Source organism: Lissotriton helveticus, chromosome 6, assembly GCF_964261635.1.
Source record: "Lissotriton helveticus chromosome 6, aLisHel1.1, whole genome shotgun sequence".
NCBI lineage: Eukaryota > Metazoa > Chordata > Amphibia > Caudata > Salamandridae > Lissotriton > Lissotriton helveticus.
Genome location: NC_136067.1, coordinates 1,153,241,081 through 1,153,261,508, shown reverse-complemented (window position 1 = coordinate 1,153,261,508; position 20,428 = coordinate 1,153,241,081). Strand labels below are relative to the sequence as shown.

At 47.2% G+C, this 20,428-nt stretch overlaps 1 protein-coding gene across 2 annotated transcripts in view; it reads left to right on the top strand.

The window, feature by feature from the left end:
* The window catches only part of LYST (lysosomal trafficking regulator), a 3,192,287-nt gene that overhangs the window by 804,024 nt on the left and 2,367,835 nt on the right, over positions 1-20,428 (top strand). For both annotated transcript variants that reach the window (XM_078648813.1, XM_078648812.1), the window contains one exon: positions 1,900-2,057. In XM_078648813.1, the coding sequence (XP_078504939.1) occupies positions 1,900-2,057 (158 nt within the window). The remainder of the gene's footprint in view (positions 1-1,899; positions 2,058-20,428) is intronic.

Sequence of the window (20,428 nt, the reverse complement as noted above, 5' to 3'; positions counted from 1 at the left end):
CCTAGGGCAGAATTGTATTTGTGCAACTTATAGTATACTTAATGAGTAACTTGTGATGTATTTCGATCTCTGACCTCATAAAGAGTGCAGAGGGATTGTGTTAGAAATAAATACATATATATTTGATATATACCTTGTGTGGTGTCCTTTCATTTGGTATTCAAGGGATTATATATGGTAAAACAGCTGGCTTCACATGCTCTCTGAAGTTTTAGCCTAAGACTGCTAGTCCATGCTACCACTAGGATAGCTTGTCTATAAGGTTGACTTTACAACCACCATCAATAAGGGTCGTTTATACTAGTACAAGGTGGCCACTAGAATAGTGGACATCATATGCCAGGCTAACTTCTCACAGCAGCCCACTGTTATTTGCAAGCAGCATATTTTACATTTAAAAGGCCACAGAATTTGTCACTGATATGTGGTTTTAAAACTATATAGAGTACAATGTTTGGAAATACAGTTTCTGCAAATATTTGTCATTTGCACATCACCAAGTAAAGTGTTCTGATTTGTTTTCCTCCTATTTAAATCTTACCAAAAAGGTTTTCATACTTTTTGATCTACATGTACTATTCACTTGCAAGCTGTTCAAATGTTGTTTTAGAGGGGGAAAAACAGACATTTTACTGCATTTTGTTTCACAATTATTGTCAAATAGCTCACTTGTCAAAAAGCATTAACTGTAAAAAGAGAAAAGTAAACACCATTTTCCAAGAACACATGAGCAACAATTCGTAAAAAGACAAACTGACATTTGACCTCTGTCCTTGAGCAGTTGGTAAATGTGTCAAGATAAAACAAGATTTAAAGGCGTTTTCATTACTCATTCACTTTCTGAATAAACAAACCACCTGATTCTTCTAGCTTAAGTTTACTCACTAGCTGGGTCCAGTATGTGCTAAAAATGCGACCTACTAAAATTTCACTCGCAAATCTAGAGGGCGAGTGGATTTTTCGAGGCTGCGGGGCGCTATGTTAAGCAATAACTTTTGACTTAAAAACACCTGTGGCAGAGTTCTTTTTACGTCCAGTTTTCAGGCAGCATTACAAATGTCAAGATAACTTGTGTGATTAATGTTCCTGCTAGAGAGATAGAGATCAAAGTTTTGTCTCTTTGTAGTTTTCATTTGCCATAAAGTAGGGCAGAGGGTTAATTTGCCTGCTGCAAAGAACATGTACTGTGCAGATCACCGATCTGTATTTATTGTGGATGGCTGACTGGATTACTGCTTTTGTCAGAGATATCCTTTTGTCCCTACAGTTCATAAGATACAACCCTTATATAGAACAGTGACTGTTATGAACTGTAATCAAAGAGCTGCATGCAAACTGCATAAAATAGGTTAGGACATTATTTTTTTCCTCAGTCTTTCATCATCTATTCTTAATGTTCCTAAAGAGGGTATGTTTGGGTAGATATACATTCTTATTAGTGAAGTCAGCCTTTATCAGTGCTTTAAAACAAATTAAATGTATGTGAGAGTGTCTGTGGAGAGATGAGGGTTGTCTGGTGGTCATGAGGGAATCCGAGGAGGCCCTAACTATGATAGGAAATAGAGTTGATGATTATTGGAACTTATTTATATTGAAGAATTGTTAATATTAAGTGGGTCCAATTTTTCTAATATTCAGCTGTGATTGAAAAGATCCAATGGCATAGGAAGTGGTTAGGGAGGAAATTGGTGTGGCTGGGGTCAGCGATTGTTACTGTGTAATTAAGAAATATTTTACCAACCAAACTATAGAATTTTATTCTGAGCTGGAGATGTAAATGCCAAAAAAGTCATGCGTGCACTCCTGAAAAATTATACACGAAGATACATTTGAATGATAAGCAATAGGTAATGGTCCTAATAACAATTGACTACCTAATTTGTTTTGTTTTCTATCCAGGAAGCCTGACATTTCATTATATTATGCCCTTCCAAGACGTGGTTTGCAGTCTGACTCCAATAAAACTTTTTGTATGATTGGTCATTCTACATCGAGTCAAGAGGAACTTCTCCAATTGCCGGGAAGATGGCACCTTGGAAATCTACTTCTATTTAATGGTACTTTTCAGATTTATTCTTAGATCATGTATTTATTTTTAAGTTGTGTAAAGCACTGTGACTTATATTTTGATTACTTCAGAACGTTGAGTGGTTAAACAAGTGTAATGTATGAGGAAAGGGCAGATAGAGCTCGATCAGATGGGTGTGTCGATTCTTTCATCGCTAAATTATTCAATATTGCATTTAGTAGTACAACTCAGTATTTCTGTCATATGAACTGTTTGGTCCACAAAAGTCTTGTATGTGATCTTCATTACATCCGTTGTTTTTCATCACTGGTTTTTAGAAGGTTTGGGTGAAATTTGTGTAATTTCATTTGCAGAAATTACGTAAAATGTCTAATAAATTGTGCAAAATGACCGTCTGGCATATTGTGCTATTTTTCAGTGTGGAATGTCTTCTTACACAGTGAGGGCGCCCTCACCAGGTCCATACCACGTAGTATTTTTTTTAATTCCGATTGAAGAGACAAATACTCTACCCTTCTCTCCATCCTTCCTTAAGTTCACAAGCAAGAAGAAAATAAAACACATGAGGGAGGGAGGAGCCATAACTGGAACAAGGAGGACCTAATCGGGGTAATGAAGAGTACTGGTAATTAAAGAAAACATTCCCTCCTCATACGGTTCTCCTCGTCCCAGTCATTACACAGTGAGGAAATCACAAGCCAGAGACAAAAGATGTATTGTACCTACACTGATATATTCATAATAGAAAACAAAGTTCGAGGCATGTGGGCTGCTGAATTCATATCTATAGCATAGATCGCCACCTAGTGTTGGGTCCGGATGATTGCACATTGTTGTCCTGGAAGAGTCTTCGAAGTATCACGAGATAGGTGGCTCCTCCCCTGGACTACAGTGCGCATGGGCATCGACTCCATCCCCAGATTGTTTTTTTCCGCCATTGGGTTCGGATGCATATTTGATCACTCAAGTTCGGAATCGATAGAAACTTTCTTTTCGGCCTACAGGCCTTTCCTATAGCGTCGGTATTGTCTTGCGTTCGGTGCCCAGCTCAGTTCCCGAGTCGGACATCCAGAGGAGTCGCGTGGCTCTTCGGTGCTCGAGGCCCGGTCAACGCAACCATACTTATTCGACGACACATCATGGAACGGAGCCCGTTCAAGAGATGCCCCGTGTGCAACTCGAAGTATCCCCACATCGATGTCCACCCGGTGTGCAACAAGTGCCTGTCGCCGGATCACGATGAAGCCAACTGTATGGCTTGTTCTCGTTTTCGCTCCAAGAAGACGATTCGACTTCGGCGCGTGGCGCGCCAGGAGGCCCAGCAGACGGCCCCTGACCCGGTGAACATCTTCGAGGGGGAAGAAGCAGACGAGCAGGAAGATCGAGAGCCGATTTCAACTCCAGCGGCAGAGATCGACTCCCAACTACGACGCAGACGTCGAAATGCTCGACACAGAAGACGTTGTCGACGAGGTAGGAGACGACAATGAGGCCTATGGGGCCGCGGAAGATAGCTCAGGTGAAGAGCTATGCCCCGTTCGAACGATAACTAAGGCTCAGGTCGAGGGATCGCCACATGGCCTTACCCAAGATCTTGCACCTGGATCCACGGTCTCGCCTCCGGGCCCGGCTACGGACACTTCTACGGAGCCGCCATTGGTCAAATCGAAACCGAAAGTGAAAGTTTCGGTCTCGACAAAACAAAGTGGTAGAGGCGCCGTCGACAAAGAAAACGCCTGTCGCCTTGGTCGGCTCCACGTCTTCAGACCTGTCGAAGCCTAAGAAGGTTGTCGAACCGGTGAAGTCGCTCAAGGGCGTCGATCCGAAGACTGGGCCATCGAAACCGCTTGTCAAGGCCGCCGACCCGAAACCGTCAGCGCCGAAGGCCGTCGACACAGACAGAGGACTCGGAGCACCAAAAGCAGTCGATCCTGCACGTCGGACCGAAAAGGCCAAAGGCACTGTCGCCCTCGAGTCTGCACATGGTGGTGGATCGAGAACACCTGTTGGGTTGACGAAACCGTCCGCATCCTTCACGAAGCAGGTGTCGGACTCGTTGCAAAGCATCAAAGACAAGGCTTCTGCGGTCAAACCGAAAGATACTTCCACCCCGAAGCCCGCAGCCAAGCCGCAAAAGTCGACGGCGCCGATCCAGTTCACGCTGCCGACGAAAGTGGCACCGAAGGCGTTCGCGCCCAGGACGGTCGTCGACGCGTCCATGAAGGTGTCCACGGGGCCGAAGCCTACCCCTGCAGGCACAAAGCATCGACAACCCCTACTGGAGGAGCAGTCGGAACACTTTATCGACGCCAACACCGGTAAACTTTCCATCTGCAAGCGAAAGATCACACCGGCACAGCCTATGGAGTCCTACACAATTCCTTTGAAGAGGAAAAAGGCTTCTACGGATTCCCAAGTTCTTGTTGAACTGATTACTCCGCGTGCTCAGGACTCTGCTCCAATCTCGCCCACTTACTCAGATGTGGAGACTGGGGAAGGGGACGATGAGGAGTACAACTACCCTGCCGACACTGATCCGGAGGATCACCATGACACATGGGCAGATGCTGGGGACCCAGGGGATCCGCAAACTGCCCCAGACACTCAAGTATATACCGTCAAAACCTCCTCTACTGAGGATTCTGCGGCATTTAATGCACTAATTGAGAGGGCAGCTAAGAATCACGACATCCAGCTGCATGCTGACCCTATTGAAGTGGACTTTCTTTTTGATACCTTTTCCACCTCTGAGAAGACTGTCAAGACTCTGCCAATGCTGAAGGGTGTCTTGAAACATGCTGCGGACATTTTTAAAGAACCCACAAGTGCCAGGGTTATAAACCCCAGAATTGAAAAAAGTACAAGCCGGCACCTGGCGACCCTACCTACATCAAGGGCCTGTTGCCGTTGGACTCCTTGGTTGTTTCTAATGCCCGGAAGAGGGCAAATTCACAGACTACTGGTGATGCTCCTCCCCCAGACAAGGAATCTAAGGTGCTAGAGGCATCAGGGAAGAGGGTGGCGGCTCAAGCGGCCAATATCTGGCGTATTTCTAACACGCAGGCGCTCTTGGCCAGATATGACAGGGCACACTATGATACACTTGAAACCCTGTTACAACACTTGCCAGATGAGTATAAGGAGGCAGCAGAGATGCTCATTCAAGAAGGGAAACTCATCTCAAATGCTTCTATTAAGTGTGCACTGGACGCAGTGGACACCGCGGCCAGGGCCATTAACACAAGTGTAATGTTGCGGCGTCAAGCCTGGCTCAGAATCTCCGGGTTCAAACCAGAGATACAGACCACCATCCTCAATCAGCCTGTAAACCCTGATCACTTATTTGGACCTGAGGTGGATACCACCCTAAAAAAGACACAGAGACTGCAAAGTCTATGGGGGCTCTCCAGTCCCAGCAGTTCAGGGGTAGTACTTTTCGTCGCTCAAGCAATAGAGGTGCTTCCAGAGGCCAGATGTCCCAGCAAACACAGTACACTAAAAGTGGTGCACAAACCTCTTACAACAAGCAGAGTAGAGGCGGATATCGCGGCAACAGCGCCAAGGGCAGAGGTCGTGGAAACAACAACTCCCGATCCTCCGTGGCTTGTCCAAGCAAAGTCGGCCCAGCAGTGCGCTGCCAACATGTCCCACACCATTCACCTTCTTCACAATCTGGGCTTCTCACTGAATTATCCAAAGTCACACCTTCAGCCCGCCCATGTGCGGCAGTATCTAGGCGCGACAATAAACACTCTGGCAGCCACAGCACAGCCAAATTCACTAAGGATCAACAGCATTCAATTGCTGATCCAGAAATTCAGATCGCTTCAGGCACGAGTGTTCATGCAGTTGATAGGCATGATGGCCTCCTGCATCTTCATAGTCCCGCACGCGACACTACATATGCGTCCGCTTCAGCAGTGCTTGGCACATCAGTGGACTCAGGCTCACGGACAGTTGAAAGACCTAGTGTTGGTGACCGGTCGGGCATACAACTCTCTGCATTGGTGGAATCCACACAACCTTTGCAAGGGCCGACCGTTCCAGGAGCCTGTTCCACAGATCATCCTAACAACGGACGCTTCTCTCCAGGGTTGGGGAGCTCATGTACTCCACTACACAGTGCAGGGACTATGGACGACACAGCAAAAGAAGATGCACATCAACCACCTACAGCTGATGGCAATCTTCATGGCAATGAAGGCATTCAAGATACATCTGTGCAACAAAGTCGTGTTGATCCGGACAGACAACATGACAGCCATGTACTACATTCAAAAGCAGGGAGGTACACACTCTCCACAGTTGTCTCATCTGGCTCAGAGCATGTGGAAGTGGGCCATTCAGAGGAACATCTTCCTCATGGCGGAACACCTCCCGGGCAAGGACAATCTGATGGCGGACCTGCTCAGCAGGTACAGCCACCAAATGCACGAGTGGGAGATACATCCATCAGTGCTCCACCCGTACTTCCAGCAGTGGGGTCATCCAGAGATAGACCTGTTCGCCACAAGGGAAAACGCCAAATGCCAAAGCTTTGCCGCCAGGTTCCCGCACACACAGTCGCAGGGCAATGCGATATGGATGAACTGGTCAGGCAAATTTGTGTACGCTTTTCCCCCAGCACCTCTAATACCGCTGGTGGCACGAAAGCTAAAGCAACACTCGATGACGCTCCTCCTGGTTGCTCCAACGTGGGCCCGCCAACCTTGGTACACCACGTTTCCAGAACTATCCGTGGTACCGCATCAAAGGCTGCACCTCACACCCAGACTTTTGACGCAGAGCCATGGCGACATTCAGCACCCAGATCCGCAACAGCTCAACCTGGCGATCTGGCTCCTGAGGTCTTAGTGTTTGGCTACCTCAACTTGCCTCCTGACTGCATGGATATCATACGGGAGGCAAGAAAGCCCACCACCAGAGCATGCTACGCAGCAAAATGGAAGCGTTTTGTCATTTATTGCGTGGACCACGACATTGACCCACTTGACGTGTCCACGCACAACATCATTTGTTATCTGTTGCATCTTTACAAATGCAATCTGGCATATGCTTCCATTCGGATACATTTATCCGCCATAGCGGCTTATCTCCAAAACAGGCAGCATCTCTCCCTTTTCAGAGTGCCTGCCATTAAAGCTTTTCTAGTGGGGCTCAAACGAGTCATTCATCCCAGGACCCCACCTGCTCCTGAATGGAATCTTAATGTGGTACTCACCCGACTGATGGGTCCACCTTGTGAGCCTCTACATTCATGCGAGATTCAGTTCTTAACATGGAAAGTGGCTTTCCTTATAGCCATTACGTCACTGCGACGTGTTAGTGAGCTGCAGGCGCTCACTGTACAAGAACCATTCATACAAATTCACTCCAACCGGGTGGTGCTGCGCACTAACCCTAAATTTCTTCCAAAGGTGGTTTCACAGTTCCATGTCAATCAGACTATTGAACTGCCTGTGTTCTTCCAAAATCCAGAGACAGTGGCTGAAAGAATGCTCCACACTCTGGACGTCAAACGAACTTTGATGTACTACATTGATAGGACCAAAGATTTTAGGAAGACAAAACAACTCTTTTTTGCCTTTTCTGCCCAACACAAAGGCAACCCCATTTCCAAGGCAGGTATAGCCAGGTATCTCGTTAAGTGTATTCAGATTTGCTATCAAAAGGCTAAGCGCACTTTAACGATTCCCCCCAGAGCCCACTCCACCCGTAAGTTGGGGGCCTCCATGGCTTTCCTTGGAAATATCCCTTTAGAAGACATTTGTAGAGCAGCCACATGGTCTACCCCACACACATTTACGAAACACTACTGTGTAGATGTGCACTCCAAGCAGCTGTAGGGCAGGCTGTTCTAAAGACACTTTTTCAAACGTCTGCAGCTGGCACAGGCGGCCGCCGCTAATGGAGGGACTGCTATATATTCTATGCTATAGATATGAATTCAGCAGCCCACATGCCTCAAACTGAATATGCTACTTACCAGTATGCATCTGTTCTTGGCATGTAGGGCTGCTGACATTCATATCGCCCACCCTCCTCCCCGGCGCCTGTAGCGGCTGCAGGATTTACACTTACTCTTAGCATGGCCATCACTCACACTGTTACACTCCATCTTCGCCACAATGGCTAAAAACAATCTGGGGATGGAGTCGATGCCCATGTGCACTGTAGTCCAGGGGAGGAGCCACCTATCTCGTGATACTTCGAAGACTCTTCCAGGACAACAATGTGCAATCATCCGGACCCAACACTAGGCGGCGATCTATGCTATAGATATGAATGTCAGCAGCCCTACATGCCAAGAACAGATGCATACTGGTAAGTAGCATATTCATTGCTGCACAGCAGTGGCCAACATTAAATTACCAAAATTACTGGGCATGGCGTTATCAATATCCAATCGATAGTGCTTTACAAAGGCATCAAAAGAGGACCAAGTAGCAGCCCTACATATTTCCAGAATAGACACAACACCCACCTCCACCCAGGATGCAGAGATCGATCTAGTGAATCTGCTGTGGACAGAAGACGGAGGTACCAGATCAGAAACGTAAACCTGACATATAGCTGGTCATACCCAGCAACTCAAGGTAGAAGTTGGCACTTTTTTTGCCTTCATGAATATTTCCAAAGGAGACAAAAACTGAGAAAGGTGAAAACTGTCAGTATGATGTAAATAACACCATAAATAGCTCTTAAAATGAAGGTATGATGGAACATCACAGGAACCAGCTTTCTCAAAAACAAGAAGAATCTAATATAATTTGAAGCTGATTTTAGGAAGAAAACCTGGATCAGAACAAATAACAACCCTATCTGGAAAAATCCTGAGATAAGGAAAAGAGATGACTAATGCCCAAGCTCACCTAACTAACGAGCGGAAGTAGTAGCCAGCAAAAAAAACAACATGGCCAATAATCACATCAGAGAGCAAGTCTCCAAAGGCTTAATGGAGCCAGTTGCAGCACAGTAGTTAGATCCCAGGCAAGAGGAGTGAATGCAGAGGAGGACGTTTGAGACAAAAACTCTTCATGAGCTGGGTAACCCAAGGAAAAATTCACCCATTGCTCCAGTAGGACCCCTTAAAGCTCTAATAGCGGACCACTGAGCAGCCAATGTGGAAGGAGCTAAATTCGTGAGAAACTTACCCCGGATAAAATCAAGGATGCGAAATGGATCTGCAGCCACTGGATAGTAATCATGAACAGACGTCCATTTCTGAAAAGAACCACAATTCTTACGATAGGAAGAAATAGTAGACGGTTTCCTAGAAGACTAAATGTCTGCAGCCACTCCACAAGACCAACCAAACAACTCTAAGGACTGCGACTCAAGAACCATGCTGCCATTTGCAGACTACGAAGCTTAGTGAATGACACAAGAGGAAATTGCAAAGGTGACGGAATCAACTGGAGTCTGGAAAACTAGTTCCTGGACAACACCTGAAGCCATGGAATCCAAGGGCGACAAGGCCAAAACAGGGATATCAGAACCACCAACACCCTCTCCTCTGAATTTTCTGAAGCACCCTCAAGAGGAGGGGAATTAGAGGAAATCTCTTTCTAATGGCCACTGTAAGGACAAGGCATCCACCGCTCAAGTCCCCTGACTGATCTGTTTCGAACACAATCTTGGTAGCATCGTATGGGATCAGTTGGTAACCATTTCCAACCAAGGGGGACCCCCAAGTGAGACAAATCTGATCGAACAGACCCCTCATCAGATGAAAGGAGACCGAGGAGGACATATCCGCGGGGCAATCCCTTGCGGTTACCCCGCGTTTCAGGCTTAGCCGGATGGGCGGCCGCTCCTTCCGTGTGAGAGCTGCGGCTCTCTGGAATTCGCTTCCTTTGGAAATCCGCCTTTTAGAGGATCTTCTAGCATTTCGCAGGGCCGTGAAAACCCACTTGTTTTAATTTTCTTATGTTGACTTCTCACCTATTTTTTCCGCGTTGTGTTATGTTCACCTTTTCCATGCGCCAGGACGCTCCTTCGCTGGAGCAGCTGTGCGCAAAATAAATGCAGCTAACATAACATAACATAACATTGTGGCTCAGACAATCCGCATGGGTGTACACTGCTTTTCAAAGACAAAAGATGAATTTCTGCCCATGCAAATGTCTGAGATGCCAGAAACTTCAGCTGAAGATATCTGGTTACCCCCGCCCCCACCCCACACCGATTGAGGTATCAGAAAGCCACCTGATTGTCTGTGCGAACCATCAGACAATCACCCTGAAGAAGGGGCTGAAAGAGTCCTTCTAATTGGAAGAACAGCAAATATTCTTCCTGGACCTTGGACCCTGAGCCTCCATCTCCCCCAGCTTTGCCCCCCCATCCCCACTGGCATCTGACATGCGCAGCAGAGGAGGGGGAAGCTGAAAAGGAACCTTGCAAGTCAAGTTTGCAGAATTCAGCCACCATTCCAAGTCCTTCACCCTCTCCGGAGAGGAAGGGACTGGATAGCTATACTGACCCGATTCCAGGCTCCAATGGGCCAATAAATGATTTACTAAAGGTCTTGAATGGAACTGATTTAAAGGCACCACAGGTGTGGTCGTTGTTAGCAATCCTTGAACCCTAAGCCAGAAACAGGCTGGAGTAGAAGACAGAGTTATCAATGTCCGAACAGCAGACTGATTAACACAAATCCTGTCCACAGGAAGAAACACCTTAGTGTGAGAAAGTGGCTCTATATACACTGGACTAGAACAAAGTACAGTGTGTATAGAGTCCACTAACCCCAAAGGTATAACAGAGGTTAAAGTCGGGGCTGACCTTACTCTCAAAAGTGGTAGCTTGGGCAAGCAGTAAGGCAGTACCAGAGGACAGTGTAAAGCATTTGTTGTACACACTCAGTCAGCAAAAGGTTTCACACACACTCAAGGACTGAACTCCAGGCCAATTGTTTTTATATCAACAGATATAGTTGTTTAGTTTTTAGAACCAACAGGTATCAAAATATACTTTTCTCAATATGAGTACTCTCATGTAATTACTTTGCAAAGAAGCAATACATTTTGTGAACACATTAGATACAGGGGTTGAAGTAGGCAACACAATTCTAAACACACTATAGCATTGAGCTCAATGGTTTTCATCATATAAGCTCAGTGTTATCCAATAGGAAAGGTCAAAAAGGAACAAAGGCTGCAGGCTCGGGGACGGAGACTCTCCAGGGGCGACCAGCACTTCGAGTGGTAAGTTGGGATCTTGGAGCACAGGTAGGTACCCCAAAGGGAGGCACAGGGGGCTGTAGGGCGCCGGGGCAGGGGTGTCTTTGGGCGTCGGAAAAGCATACCCTCAGCTGGTCGCGGTTGGAGTGGCCCCTGGTTCTGAGTCTGCAGGCGTCGTCTGGTTCGTCGAGGAGGGTCTTTGGGCACTGGACTTCAGGTCCCAGTCGCAGTGGGGACGTCCTCGTGGTCTTGGTTCGCTTGGGCACGGCCCGAGCTCGGCGGGGGCATAGTGGGCTGGTCCGAAGCTTCCTGGCTCGCACCAGGGGGGGTTGTTGCAGAAGAGCCTCTGCTGATGGGACTCCCAATCTTTAGGAGGGTACGAGTGTGTGCCGCGCTGTATGAGAACCAAGTTATTCATTGCGCTAGCTTGCTTGGCAGGGGGCACGAGTTAGGTGCTCGCACTGCTGAAAAATTCTTAATTCCTAATTTTTAAATCGTAGCATTGTTTCTTTTGTCCCTGATTACCGACGCTGCTGTGAGAGAGCAGGGGGCACGAATCAGGTGCTTGCACTGCGCTCCGTTTTTTAAACTTTGCTTTTTAAAACTTCTCTTACCTAATCTTGTGTTTACTGTGTGAGCCTCACATTCCCCGTTCCACCCCGAGCTTAGCTCGTGGTTGTGGAGGGAGGTCTCCCGATCACTTTACTCGACTGATACACTTCCGGCGGAAGGGGGGAGCGGTCTAGTTGCATTCTGCCGACTCCCTTCATAACGCAGGACAGAGCTCGGGTGGCGGACCTACCAGCTGAGGGTACGAGTGTGTGCCGCGCTGTATGAGAACCAAGTTATTCATTGCGCTAGCTTGCTTGGCAGGGGGCACGAGTTAGGTGCTCGCACTGCTGAAAAATTCTTAATCCCTAATTTTTAAATCGTAGCAGTGTTTCTTTTGTCCCTGATTACCGACGCTGCTGTGAGAGAGCAGGGTTTATCCAGAAAACAATGGTTCCTGTGGCATTTTACTAGTACAATACTCAATTAGTATAAAAGCACAATGGCATTTCAACTACTAGAGCGAGGGTGGCAAAGAAAGAAACACACTTGTACCAGTTTATAACAATGTCTTTGTATTTCAAACAAGACAGATAATACTGCAATTATATCTGCGACGTACACACAGTATAGAAAGAGGTGCAATGTGTCCCAAGTGATATTGTGAGCTAAACAAAGAGAACGTGTAACAATAAGTGATCTATACAAGTTTCAGCTGTGAATATTTACAAAGAGAGGACATTGACCAAAAACAATGATAAAGACAATTGTTAATCAGTGGCTATATACAATCATAGACACTGTGTTTGTATAGTTCATTTCCTATGGCGTCGACGGCGTTTCGACCCGTAAAATGGGGGTCTCGTCAGGACTGGACAGTGGGAGACATCTAAAAAGAGGAAATAATCAGTGACTCCCTTCATAACCGATGTGTTGGACGAAGCGCAGCGGGCGCGCCAAAGTCGCGTCAAAGTCCAGCCCGTCTGCGCCCGTCCGCGACCATACGGGGCAGGGGCTAGTCCCCGTGCCGCTACTACTCTGACAACAATCCGCACTTATACTAGAGATGCTCTTCTCAATCTCAGGTCTAGTCGGTGTTCACAGACCACGCCCCTGAGCTGTGATCAAGCCCCATCCAAATGTTTAGGTTGTAATCTTTCCCTCCTATCCCTCCCCTCTACACTTAACATGGCTAACTCCGACTTCCCACCATCTCGGCCCAGGCATAAACATCTAGCCCCCTCTCACGAGCTCACTTTCATGCAGATCGCTATCAAAGCACAAAAGAGATGTTTTTGATCTACTTACCTCTTCACAACCAGCTGCTTTATTCCTCACGGAGACCTGGTTAAACGACAGCTCCGGCCCTGACATAGCGTCTGCCCTTCCTGATAATTACACCTATATCGGAAGAAACAGAGTTGGGAAAGAGGGAGGTGGGATAGCAATTATCTTCAAAAAAATCTACTCCTGTAAATGGGAGGATTTAGAGATACAAAACTGCGAAGCGGGCCTTTTCAAGCTCCTGCTATCACCTAACTTCACTCTATCTGGTACCCTCATTTATCGCCCCCCAGGCCCAGCAAGCTCGTGGACTACCTCCTTCCCTGAACACATTTCACCGCTTCTGCTAGACGCCACTAACTTTTTGATTATTGGAGATCTCAACATTCATTTGAACAACACATCCTGCCCCACCAGCGCCAAACCTCATCCTGGATCTAGCAGCATTAAATATTACTCTACATAACTCAGGCCCCACTCAAAAGGCAGGGAACCTACTTGACCCCATTTTTTCAAATCTTGATACTATAACATGTAAATCCCCCACACCCATCCCCTGGTGAGATCACTACATGGTGTTTTTTTCTATGACGATAGATCGGTCCCCCAATACCCCATTTACTCCTACAGAACCCAGAGTGACCAGAAACTGGAATAATCTCGACCTTAATAAACTTAATTCTTGCCTTATGCCCCTTGCTACCATTACTAACGTTGAGGAGGAGGCGGCCATTCATAGCTGGCTCACTTCTGCCGTCAATGAATGCCTTCCTCAGAGAATAAAAAAGTATAATCTACACCACCCTCCCGCCCCATGGTTTACCGACTCACTAAAAAAGGAAAAAAACATTTGCAAAAATCTTGATAGGAGGTGAGGCACCAACTATGACCCCTGCATTAAGCAAATCTATAAATCCGCTTTAAGTAAATATCACGCGCTCTGCAATACAGCTAGGGCAGAACATGTCAACGTGACGATTCTAAATGCCCAAAATCGCCCCAAAGCCCTTTTTAAAGTCGTACAGGAATTCTCGGGCGCATCATGTCAGCCGAAAGCCACCTGTCTTGACGCCACGCAATGCAATACCCTGGCAGACTTTTTTATCTCTAAAATTGATGGCATATACGCTGACTTCAGAGACTCAACCCCCACCCATCTACTTTCTGAACAATCCACACTGGATCTCTTCAGGGAACCCGAGGCTCCGGACCATACTCTTAGTAGCCCCGCTCAGCAGTTAACAGCCTGGGACCCTCTTAACATCACCATATTTCATGATATCATCGGGAACATCAAATCAGGCTCCCCCTTGGATCCCATTCCCCCACAAACTCTACGCGTCTTGGACCCCTCTACCCTTAATCTTATTCTTGAACTACTTAACATATCCCTCAAGGAAGCTAAGGTCCCCAATGCATGGAAACACAATGTGATAGTACCTCTACTGAAAAAGGTGAATGCAGACCCCAAAAACCCAGCTAACTTCCGCCCCATCTCACTCCTTCCGGTTTTCTAAAAAATTCTTGAAAAACACATCAACATGCAACTAACCAAATACGTTGAATTTAGTAATATTCTTAGTGTGGCTTTAGGTCAGGCTATTCCACTGAATCGACACTTTTAGGTGTCTCCGAGACCATCCGATGCCAGGTTGACAGGGGGGATACCGTAGCACTTATTTTGCTTGACCTAAGTGCCGCATTCGATACGGTTTCCCACTCCATCCTTCTTAACACTCTTCAGTCATATGGCATCACTGGTCTTGCTTTAAAATGGCTTGCTAGCTTCCTTTCTGATCGTACTTTTCAAGTCTTTTCCACTACCTCTGCTTCCAAAACACACAAGTTTCAATATGGTGTCCCTCAGGGCTCCATCCTGAGTCCCTTACTTTTTAATCTCTACGTCAGACCTTTGGCCACTATTGCGGAACAAGCTGGGCTAACCATTTATTCTTACGCTGATGACACCCAGGTCATCTACTCACTCTCCGCAAACCCTCAATCTACTTCTTCTTCCCTTTTTTCTGGATTAAACAACATTGCCAAATGGATGCATGAAAATAAATTAAAACTCAACGGGGGGAATAATAATAATAATAACAATAATAATAATAATAAGACAGAACTCCTTCTGTTCGGCAACAACACTTCTTTGTGGGGCCCCCATCATTGGCCGTCTCAAATGGGCCCTCTTCCTGCCCCCTCTAAAACTGCCCGAAACCTTGGCATTACCTTTGATGACCAGATGTCGATGAAACAACATGCGGTCAGAGTTGCCTCCACTTGTGTTACCATCCTCAAGTGGCTCAAGAAGATCATCTGGATGCTTCCTCGGGACACACAAAAAACCGTAGTATAGGGCCCTAATAACATCCAGATTGGACTATGGCAATATCCTCTACCTAGGTGCCTGCAAAGAAGTAACCGGTAAACTACAGACGGTGCAGAACATAGTGGTCAGGCTACTCTGCAAACTCCCTAACAAATTCTCGACATCCACTTCCTTACGTAACCTGCACTGGCTCCGCATTGAGAGTCGTACAAAGTTTAAGGCCCTATGCTTTATGCACAGGATCAAACCTGGCAAGGCCCCATCATAATCTTAAAACGCTAGTTCAGCAATATTGTCCCTCTCGCGCCCTCCGTTCTGCTAACCAGCATAAGTTTCGGGTACCCAGGATCAAGAAAGCCAGAATGGGCGGACGGTCCTTTGCTTACCTGGCTCCTTCCCTCTGGAATTCTCTTCCTCCTCACCTGCGCACAGAACCCAGCTATCTCAAATTCCGCAAGGACGCTAAGTCATGGTTGTTTAATCAATAGGCTGTCTTCCTCTTGCCTTAGTCTCTAACTCGCTGGTCCTCTGCCCTCATCCTGTTCCTAGCGCCGGGAAACCTTTGGGTAGCTGTGCGCTCTATAAACTTAAATATAATAATAATAATTAGGAGGGTCAAGGCAGGCAGGTCCTCTGGGTGTCCCGAGGTGGCTGTCCGCAGGAGTCGCCGGGATTAGGCAGAAGCAGGTTCCAGGGTCGACAGGCCGGTAGGGCTGGGGCCAAGTCAGCTGTTATCGTCCGGTTGTTAGCAGCTGCACGGCGGGTCTTCTTCCTCTTGATCTTCTTTCTTCTTTCGGGATCTCAGGAAGGAAGGTTCAGGGAGCCCCTAAATACTGAATTTAGGGGCGTTACAGGTAGGGCAAGGACAGGGACCAATAGGTCCCTGTCCTGGGGTGGGAACACCCCCTAGCCTGCTCCTCTCCTGTAGGAGGGGGGCAGGAGCCTAGCTGTGATTGGGCAGGGCTCCCCATCTACAAGATGGCCGGGGCCCGGGGTCGTGCTTCACCTCGTCTCCCCCCCCCTGAGGGGTGGGGTTGGCATAGACTGGCTCCCCCCCCTTCCTGACGTAGTTTTTTCCGCCAGTCTTCCCGCCAGAGTGGGGGTCAGGACTGGTGGGGGCCAGTTGCTGGGTACAGCAAATGGTCTGGAGAAGCTCACAGAGGCGGCATGCCTTTGAAACTTCCCCCTGCCCATCCCAGGGGTCCAGCAACATGTCTCAGGGGGCATCTCAGGGGGCATCTCTAAGATGCCCTCTGGTGCAGTTTACATTAAATCCCACACTGGCATCAGTGCAGGTTTAATGTGCTGAGAAGTTTGGTACCAAACTTGTCAGTCTTCAGTGTAGCCATTATGGTGCTGTGGAGTTCGTAATGACAACCTCCCAGCACCATATACTCTTAATGGCATCACTGCACTTACAGTGCCCAGGAATGGCCCTGGGTACTGTAAGGGCACAGGGCTCATGCACCTGTGCCCACACCTCTGGCATAGGGCACCCAGCGAGAGGGGTGACTGAAGTATGCCAGGGCAGTGGGTGCTGTGGGCATGGCACACAGGGATGTGTGCCATGTCGACTCTTTGTTTAGTTCTGTACGTAGACACTCAGCCTGCAAAGGCAGTGTGTGGGTGTCAGGGTACAGGCACCTGAGGGTGGCACAATAAGTGCTGCAGCCCTCCGGGGTCTTCTCTGGTCACCATGCCCTGGGTACCTAGGGTACCATTTACTATGGGCTGACAGGTGGCCAGAGATGCCAAATGGGTTTTAGTTTCAACACAGTTTTATGGAAGGAACACAGGCCCTGGGTACCTGGTTGGCAGGAACCCAGGGAGCACTCAGTCAAAGCACATCAGCAGTTCAGAAAAAAGTGGGGGCATACCAATGCAAGAAAGATGTCACTTTCTCACACATAGCATGTAGCATGACGAAAAGAGTGCCAATAAACAGTCTGTTGAGAAGACATCAGATGGGACTTGCTTAAGTTGATCTACAAACCCAGAAACTGCAGAAAAGACGTTGCAGACACTGTCTCCTGAGCCTTCAGCAAAGAACCACAAATTAGCCAATAATCTATATAAGAGAATAAAGAAAACCCTTTAAGCTGCAGCACAGTCACCACAGGGGCTAATCCCTTGGTTAAAATCCAGGGTGCTGTCGACAGACTGAATGACAAGGCCTGAAACTGGAAGTGCTTCTCTTGCACCTAAGAAACTGCTGGCTGAGGGGATTAAAAGGTAATATGGAAATACGCATCTTCCAGGTTGAGCGTCGCTAAGTAATCGCCCTGGTGAATTGGGGATGATTCCCTCCCTGCAGAGACATTCCTCCTGAAGGAGTCCAACTGAACAAACTTGTTAAGGAATTTTAGGTCCAGAACAGGCCGACACCCTTCTGCACTCAAAACAGAATGGAATTTAGACCGAGACTCTCCCGGCCTGAAGGGACTATGACCACTGCCTTCTTCAGAAGTAACTTTTCAATCCCCTCTAGGAGAGCAGCTCTTTTTCTGTATTTCCTGATAGCAGTGTATCATGGAACATCAGTGGAGTCAGAAGATGACGAAAAGGAATCCTGTACCCCTTCAAAACAATGGATAGAACCCACTGGTCTGAAACAAACCGCATAGACTACTTGCAAAACACAGTCAAACAAGCCCCTACATCCATATAGTAATTTCTCACTAGGTTGCTACTGGTGGCTTGGAAGTGGGTTGACCAGACTGGGTCTGTGGTCAGGATTTGTTATTACCAAACGCAGCCCCCGACCTCTGCCCAGGCCAAGAAAGGGACATTTGGCATCCTGTGCTTAAAATGACTGCTGATTGAAAAAAGTTGTCTTCCTAGGATTGAGCTTGACTTGTCTCCAGCTTCCAAGGTTTGAACCACACAACGCCACACCCAACCACGGAAGACCCAGCAAAGGACGCGAAAGACCATACATTTTTTAAGGTGGCATCTGACAGAAACTGCAACAGGATCGCCATATGCACCAGCAGCCCCTTTGGATCCTCCCCTGCTTGGTTGACTTCGTACAACTTTTCAAAGTCTTTGAGCAGAACTTGTGAAGCATAAGCAGCATAAGTGCTACCCCCGAGACCATAATTGGCCGCTGCATTGGAATGCTTCAATGCCCCTTACACTTTTCTTTTCACTAGTGTCTGACAGCGAGGCCTATTCGAAAGACAAGGGAGAACCAAACACCATGGAAGAGATGATAGCATCAACTGATGGAAAAGTATCCTCAAATCTATCCAAAAGGTAACGCTTATTCTGAAAATGGAGAACATTCTGCTTATCAGTGTCTTTCCACTCTTCGAGAACAATGTTTTCAATAACGTCATGGAGTGGCAAATCATCAGAAGAAGCACCACTGTACTGTGCATAAAATCCATCATCAGCTAAAGACTTGATCAAAACCCTAATCCCTATTGTGAACCAGCATGTCTTCTGTATACATTGTCCCTTTGGGGACGTGTCCTCCTGATCATCCACCTCAATTTTGGCACATTTCGCCTCAACAACCTGGTTAATCATCTGCTGGAGTTGGGCTTTAGAAATCTGGAAGAGATACTCCCCTTCCACATCTTCAATATGGTGTGCCTTTTGTGCGCACTTGCCACCAACAGCCATGGCAGCCTCCTTGATAGCAATCAAAAATGCCCAACACACAGAAAGTAAATGTGTAAAGAGCACAACTTCCTATTTATACTGGTTGCCCTGTAACAAGTCTTTCACAGAATGAGACCTGTCTGGATAACAACCAGTCATGCAGCCTAGCATTCCTGAGATGCGCACAAGCGCTATGCATATACCCGAGAGCCCCGCTAGAAGATTTGGAGACTGGAAAGCCCACTTACTGTGCTGAAAAAGCTCCCAGCCCATCACATGAGTGGGGAGACAAGCCGCAAGACCTCAAAACGAGTACAAGATATCAGCATGACTCGCTGTGATGCGCACACACAAGAGCTCCATAAGGAGAAGCTCACATTAGAATAATGTGCTTCACAACATTTACGCCGCACAAACAATATAATTAAGAAAATACAAAATGCAGTACCTTACCTGTCTCAGCGACAGGAAATGAAACGGTTGGAGGGAGAGGAGGGTGGAGTTTTTGTCCATTCAATGGACATAAAAAAAAATACTACATGGTATCGACCGTCAAGGGCGGGCCGCCCTCACTGTGTTATGACTGAGACAAGGAGGACCGTATGAGGGCATAATGCTCTCTTGCACTGGTTTCACAATGTGTCCTCTCATCCATTTTGGACGAGAGGATGCATTTTGCACCAAAAAATAGCACATGGTTGTGTGACTAAAACAATAGCCCCTCATGTTCTGTTCATTCACCTCATCCCAGTGCTCGCACAACAGCATTTTTACCCGAACAGTATCTCAACGATGTAGCTAACTGGTTTAATCTGAAACATTTTTGATAATGTGAAATGCCAGAAATTATACAAGATAATATCTGATAGAGACCTCAAGCTGCAGATTCCTTAGTTTGAACTTCCAGGCGTCAAGTTGGATCCGGAAGATTTTTTCGTAGCAGTACTTCTGTGTGCCGGTGGGTGTCGTCGGTCTACTCCACGTGACGTTATCGGCGTCATGTTCGTCATTGTGACGTCCGCGTCATCAATATAACCATCACTCTGTCGGGTAGAAGTCATTTATTTTCTTTCTGTACCAGCCAGCACAGATACGTCGAAGAGCGCTTACCCCCGTCATTTGACAGACTTTTTTTTACTTTTTGTTGACTCCTTTTGGGGTGCTAGGGATGTCTTGCGAGAAAACCTTAGGTTTCAAGCTGTGCGGCACCTGTCACCGCACCATGTCAGTCATGAACCCCCACTTTGTGTGTCTCTGGTGCCTGGAGCGCGACCATTACAGAAAGTTGTGTTCCAAATGCCGGGCCAGGGCGGAGAAAGCTTTGAGGGAGCGGTCCCTAAAGCTAATTGCAGCCTCGCGTTTGGCACCTCGGAGGTCGCCCCGTTCATCTCGATCCCGGTCCTGGTCAAGAGGAAGGTTTGGGATCCACTTCAAGAATCAAAGTCC